General features: G+C 31.5%; 1 protein-coding gene across 1 annotated transcript; it reads right to left on the bottom strand.

Annotated features, from left to right (window-relative positions):
* Positions 1–173: 173 nt before the first annotated feature.
* On the bottom strand, positions 174–1734 carry LOC111684849 (carboxypeptidase B-like). Its single transcript, XM_023447063.2, has 3 exons — positions 1613–1734; positions 635–1543; positions 174–574 (listed from the first exon to the last, which is right to left on the bottom strand). The coding sequence occupies exons 1-3, from the start codon at positions 1684–1686 to the stop codon at positions 253–255; spliced, it is 1305 nt and encodes a 434-aa protein (XP_023302831.2). The 5' UTR covers positions 1687–1734; the 3' UTR covers positions 174–252.
* Between the last annotated feature and the right edge of the window lie 4378 nt (positions 1735–6112).

Genomic DNA, 6112 nt, shown 5'->3' with positions numbered 1-6112 from the left:
TCTAGTTCAGTTCTAGTTCAGTTCTAGTTCAGTTCTCGTCCAGTTCTAGTTCAGTTCTAGTTCAGTTCTAGTTCAGTTCTAGTTCAGTTCTAGTTCAGTTCTAGTTCAATTCTAGTTCAGTTCTAGTTCATCATTAGAACACAATACTACATATCTTTTATAGAAAATTTTCCACATTATTTTATTTAAAACATAATTCGAATTATTCAAGTAAAATACTTATTTACTTAATATTACTTTAAATAAATTAAATCACAAAAATTCAATTCTTTCTGTGGGATATTTTTCAGCAACCTTCTTAGCCATAGCACGAATGCCAACCCAAGTTTCCTTAACCATTCTATCAATGCTAGAGGCAGGTGGATTAAAACCCATGCTGCCGCCACCGGGCAACTCCATTGTCATGGCAATTTTGAAGCCAGCTTGGAAAGCATAATCATCACTAGCGCCAGCGGCAACATACAAGACATTGGTGGATGAACCGTAAGTGTATTTAGTACCGGTGGCATTGAAAATAGCATCATAACCAGTCTTAGCTACTTCATCTAAATCTGGCCAGGTTTCGGGTAAATCACTGCAAATAATATTGTGTATTATAATCAAGTTTTTGGGATATAGTCTAAGATTTACTTACGCAGTATAGCCCCAAGGATAAAGCAAATAATTGCCATACGAATGTACAGTCAAGTACATGCCACCACGATGTTTAAGGGAATGAATTAAGTCACGTACAATAATGGTTTCGGGTTCAGAAAAACCATAAGGTCCAGCATAGGTATCGGAACAGGGATTAGATGAAGCACCCTCCTCATTCCAGTGGAAATCAAAGTTACGGTTGGGATCAGCACCGTAGCAAATTTTGCTTTCAGTTTGATATGGTTGACGAGTTTTACGCCAAAAACGGGCAGAAGAACTGGTCTGTGTATATTCATAACCATCAGGATTTACCACAGGCAAGATGATGAAATCATAATCCAATAAAAGTTCAGCATTTTCTTCGAAGTTCTCAACCAACTGTTCAATGACATACAAAACAGCTGCAGGAGAAATCCATTCACGCGCATGGAAACCACCATCAATAAAGATGACATTCTTATTGGCACGACCATCACCATTGGTAATTGTAATAGTCTTAATAGTACGTCCCTCGTATGATTTTCCGACTGTTTTGAGGAATACACGAGATGGGAAACGTTTTTCCAAGTCCTCAATATAATTATTGATTTCGCCATGACTGTAATAACGTTCGGTACTCAAACGTCCCTTGCCGGAGAATGGTGTTAAACTACGTCTCATCTTATTCATTTGGAATTCATGTTCCATTGTACGGCCAGCATCATCAATGACAATTCTAAAGCTAATATTATGTTCAGCCAAAGCGTTAAGGAAATTCTCTTCCTCATTTGGATTGACCATAACACGAGCCATATGATTTGGTATTCTTCTCAAAGTGAAGAAATCATAGAATGCATCCATTTTCGATAGTTCATAAAGAAAATCGGTTTGTTCTTGGGTTTTGGGAAGGACCTCAAAGACCTTGTAACTGAAATGGAATGAGAAAAAAAAAATAATACTTAATAATAAAATCTGAGCATTATAAAAAACTACTTACCCATTAAATCCTTCGGCACTTGTTAAAGCCAACACAGCGGCCAAAGCCAATATAATTGCGCCCACACGTGACATTGTTCCCTAAAATGGTCAGTTCTATTGTGAGAACAAATTTGAACTGAAATTTTGTGAACTATAGTAATCAGCACTATACCTTGCTACTCGTTTTGTAATTTTGATAAAAACTTATTTATTTCTTCTGAAATTTTATTAAATATAATCTAATCACTGTTTAAATCAAAGTAAACTTACTTATATTATAAATTATTTTCTAATCATTTCATATTGAGTGGGATTTTCTCAAGTTGAAATAAGCGTGAAATATATATTTAAAAAATTGTTTAATTGATAATTTTACTGCTCGAAAAAAACTAGATTTACAATATTCTTAAATATGCTCGTGCAAACATATTCATTTTTCAAATATGTCTACAGATAAATAAGGCGTATGAATGAATAGTAGTGGGAAATGAGTTAAAATATTTTAAAATTTTTGCTAAGATTTATGTTCTCATAATGTTCGCACACTTAGCGAATTAACATGGTTAAAACAAGGTAGCAACAACTATTTATAGTAAGAATAAAATTATTTTGGAAACGAAGTTTCGTTCTAAGTAGTTCAGTTCTAGTTCAGTTCTAGTTCAGTTCTAGTTCAGTTCTAGTTCAGTTCTAGTTCAGTTCTAGTTCAGTTCTAGTTCAGTTCTAGTTCAGTTCTAGTTCAGTTCTAGTTCAGTTCTAGTTCAGTTCTAGTTCAGTTCTAGTTCAGTTCAAGTTTATTTCTAGTTTATTTCTAGTTCAGTTCTAGTGCAGTTCTAGTTCAGTTCTAGTTCAGTTCAAGTTTATTTCTAGTTCAGTTTCTTAGCAGTTGTTATTAACTATTATTGGTGATTTTATGCTTTACTATAGGACAATGAAATAAATATTAATGTTTGATATTGTTATAAAAATTTCAGAGAATGTTATTTGTTTGTGGCCGCATTCAAGTATGTTGTGAATCAAAAGCATTCACATGCCCGTTTAAGGTATAAATCAAAGACTGAGTTCAATTACAATTGTAACGTTTGTTAAAACAAATAAGAAACACAAAAACAAAAACAAAAAAAAAAAAACAAAACATACATTTAACAAATAATAAAAAAGAAACAAAGTTTCCGGGTTAACAACAAACCTGCAAGTAATAAATATGCAACAGAGTCATTAAACCAAAATCAAGTCTTGTATTCGTATTTTAAAATGCGAACATTTTTCTTGTGATATCTGCACACTTGTAAAGCAGGTGTGTGTGTGAGTGGATGTTCGTTGGATTGATTGTTTGTTTATGTATTTGTTTGAATATCAGTGTATTTAATGGATTCAACAATACTTCAACAGTCACATGATAACAAAGCCGAACGATTGAGTGTTTAAAGAGAGTATTTTTTGTTTAATTTCAAATGCAATGAATACATTCAACTTTTATGGAATAAATATTTAACACCTGACACTGGTTGGACGAGAATGCTGTTTTTTGTAAATACTTTTTTGCTTAACTTAGCCTGTTGGTAATGTCAAAGATGTATCGTTATTTCTGTAAAAATATTCTATTGAATATTTATAAAGTTATGTACGATATTTTATGCAATTTTTCGAAAGATTGAATATTTAATATGTGGAACAAATTTGTTTATTTCAATAAAATCTTAATATCACTTTACAAATACTTTAACAATACAACATACAACTTCTATGGTATGAATTTCTTGTTTGCACTTTAACACAACAATAACGAAATACTGGTACTAGTTTTTGTTGTTGTTTTTTATTTTCTTAATTCTTAAGCTGTTTTTAAATTAATTGTTTAATTATATATTTCTGTTTAACCCAATCCTCTTAAGTTTTCTGCATTACGCTTGTTATCACTGGTTGTGGTGGCTGGAAAATCATCAGCTCTATCGTTGAAACTTACATCTATGCTGCCTTGTTGGTTGCCTTGTTGGCCGCTGTTGTAGTCTGGAAATGAGATCTCATTGTCAATGGCAAATCCCCAGGATAATTGTTGTAAAATCATAATTATTAAAATAATTCCATAAAATACACGCATCTTAGTGTTGGAGAAAAATGAGAAACGTGAATGAAGTGAATTTTAAAGTTGTGAGTTGTCCGAGAGTTCAGTTCAGGATGAGGTTGTAATACGTTTTGGTTGTTTGTAAAGAAAATTGTTTTGGTTTTTATTGAAAATACATTGACTGGTTTTAACGTTTTTTTTTTTTTTTTGTATTGTGTAATATATTTACAAATGTTTGACAACTTTTTGTCTCGCCGTCTTGTTTGAGGCTGCTGCTGATGTTTTAACAATTTTATGAACATATTGTTAATAATTATTTAAAATGCAATTTATATCTTATTTTTAAATTCTTAACTGCAAGGGAGGGATCATGCAGTTCACCAGTAATTTTTTGTATTTTTAATAAATTTCTTTCGAAGTTCCAAGTTCTCCAGAACAAAGGAAAATAATGCAAGAATTATAATTAAATTAAGTGCCAATATTAATTTTTAATAATATTTTACTAAACTGCTTAGTAACATGAAACAATATCAGGTTTTACGTAATTTTCCTTGGAAATTTTCCATTACATTTTTGTTTCGGACCATAAATATTCAAATCTTATTTGTGTTAGGTCGGGATTTAGCGGAATTTAACAAGAATATTCTTTTTTGAGGTTTTATGTTAATGTAAGTATGTTAATAAATAAAAAATTAAATGAAATTATAAATATTCAATATGTAAATGCTATGATGCAATCGAATAATATTCGAACGCATAATCAAAGAATCTCATAAAAGTAAAAACACTGATCGACAGATATTAATATATATAAGCGATATTTCGAGTTAGAAAGATTTGCAGCCACAAATTGAGTGATAGGCGATATGTAGGAGTATATTCTCTTGTCGCTTTCGATAGCTGTTTTCGAATGTTTTATCCGAGAAATTATTGAAAAAACTTTGATAGTGATTTCATTATCGATAGCCATGGTCAAGTGGATATTTACACCACTATAGTGGAAGGGAATTATGCGTATGTATGTCCATTCAAACATTTGCGTACGCGACAGGCAATCCACATGTTAAACATAATCATAGGTGTAGAGCATGATAAGGTCGGCCCTATGTTATTTAAATCAGTTCTAAAATGTCAAATTCTTAAAAAAGTTCCTCTTAATAAGCCCAACATAAATCCCATTTTTTAATTTAATAGCATTCAAATGATCCGATCTTCTTTAAGTTGGTATTTACGACATCGTGGAACTAAAATCAGGGTAACACTTTCATGATTGTTGTGTAGCCGTGCTCTATACCTTTCACCATGATGTGTTAAAGTAGTCGTCAGTATGAATTTTATTACAAAAAATACCAGTTGTAAAACGAAAAACCACCAAAAAGTCGCCTTGTATTTTAATTCAAATAAAGTACCTTTTTAAGAACGAAAAAGTACCAAAACGTCTCCTTTCATTCTAATTTGCTCCAGGCTCCAGGCTCTGTTTAATTTCATGTTTCAAAATTTAATATTATAGAAAATTCAAAAAGTACCTTTAGAAGAATGAAAAAGTACTAAAAAGTCCCCTTTTATAGGTTCACTAACTTACTCTGCGCTATATATATTTATATAGATCTATATTATAAACAATTCAAAAAGTGCATATTAAAGAAGGAAAGAGTTTCCTTTAAAAGCATCTTATTGACTTCGGGCTCTTCGTGCTTAGTTTTACATTTTAAGGTTCAATATTATAGAAAACTCCTCTGAGTACAATTTGTTTTGATCGATGCAAAACTTATTCTCTGAGATACACTTCAATTCAGAACAGGTTATCCGGCATTGTTGACTTGTTTGGTTCTTGATCTTTTGGTGCTTTAAAAAGCATGCACCTCACCATCAAAACATAATGTAATAACACCTTTATTGAGAGCTTTCTAACAACTTTAAATTTAAATAAATAATTTTTCTCGACTTTTATCATAATACTGAACATTAAGAAAAAAACGAGTTTTAAAGTAATTCCCCGAATGAAACGTTGTTAAGATCAATTGCAAACCGATAAGAGAGAGAGAGATAAACGGGTATCAGAAGGAAAAAGAAATACACACTCCTAATACCTAATAACACTATGTAATGTTAACAACTTTACGTTGTCAACATTGTAACAATTCGTTGTCGAAGTATAAATTTTATACACATCCCTTATCTAAATGTCAATGTCAAACAATCCGTGGTCAATAGTGAGCTTAACACAATATTGCGTTGTCAACATTGACAACGGGGGTTATTGAAAAATGTTAAACACTTTGGTATCAATTTGGTACCAGGCGTGTATATTTCTTTTTCCCTCTGTATATTAGCGTTATTTTTAGGCATGTTTTATGATTCTTTTAACTGCATTCTGGGTGGACATTTGTATGGGAGTTAAGATGAAATCGTTGACCCATCATTGGGAAATCTTTATAGTTCTCAAAATATATTAAT

Source organism: Lucilia cuprina, chromosome 5 (genome assembly GCF_022045245.1).
Source record: "Lucilia cuprina isolate Lc7/37 chromosome 5, ASM2204524v1, whole genome shotgun sequence".
Classification (NCBI taxonomy): Eukaryota; Metazoa; Arthropoda; class Insecta; order Diptera; family Calliphoridae; genus Lucilia; species Lucilia cuprina.
Note: the sequence above shows the minus strand (reverse complement) of the source record. Positions and strands in the feature narration are given on the sequence as shown.

Bases quoted from the DNA above. Each gene is read 5' to 3' on its own strand.
- LOC111684849 (XM_023447063.2), bottom strand. From the start codon at position 1,686: ATGTCACGTGTGGGCGCAATTATATTGGCTTTGGCCGCTGTGTTGGCT. The intron at 1,544-1,612 runs GTAAGTAGTTTT...ATTCCATTTCAG, and splicing joins AGTGCCGAAGGATTTAATGG to TTACAAGGTCTTTGAGGTCC. The intron at 575-634 runs GTAAGTAAATCT...TATTATTTGCAG, and splicing joins TATCCTTGGGGCTATACTGC to TGATTTACCCGAAACCTGGC.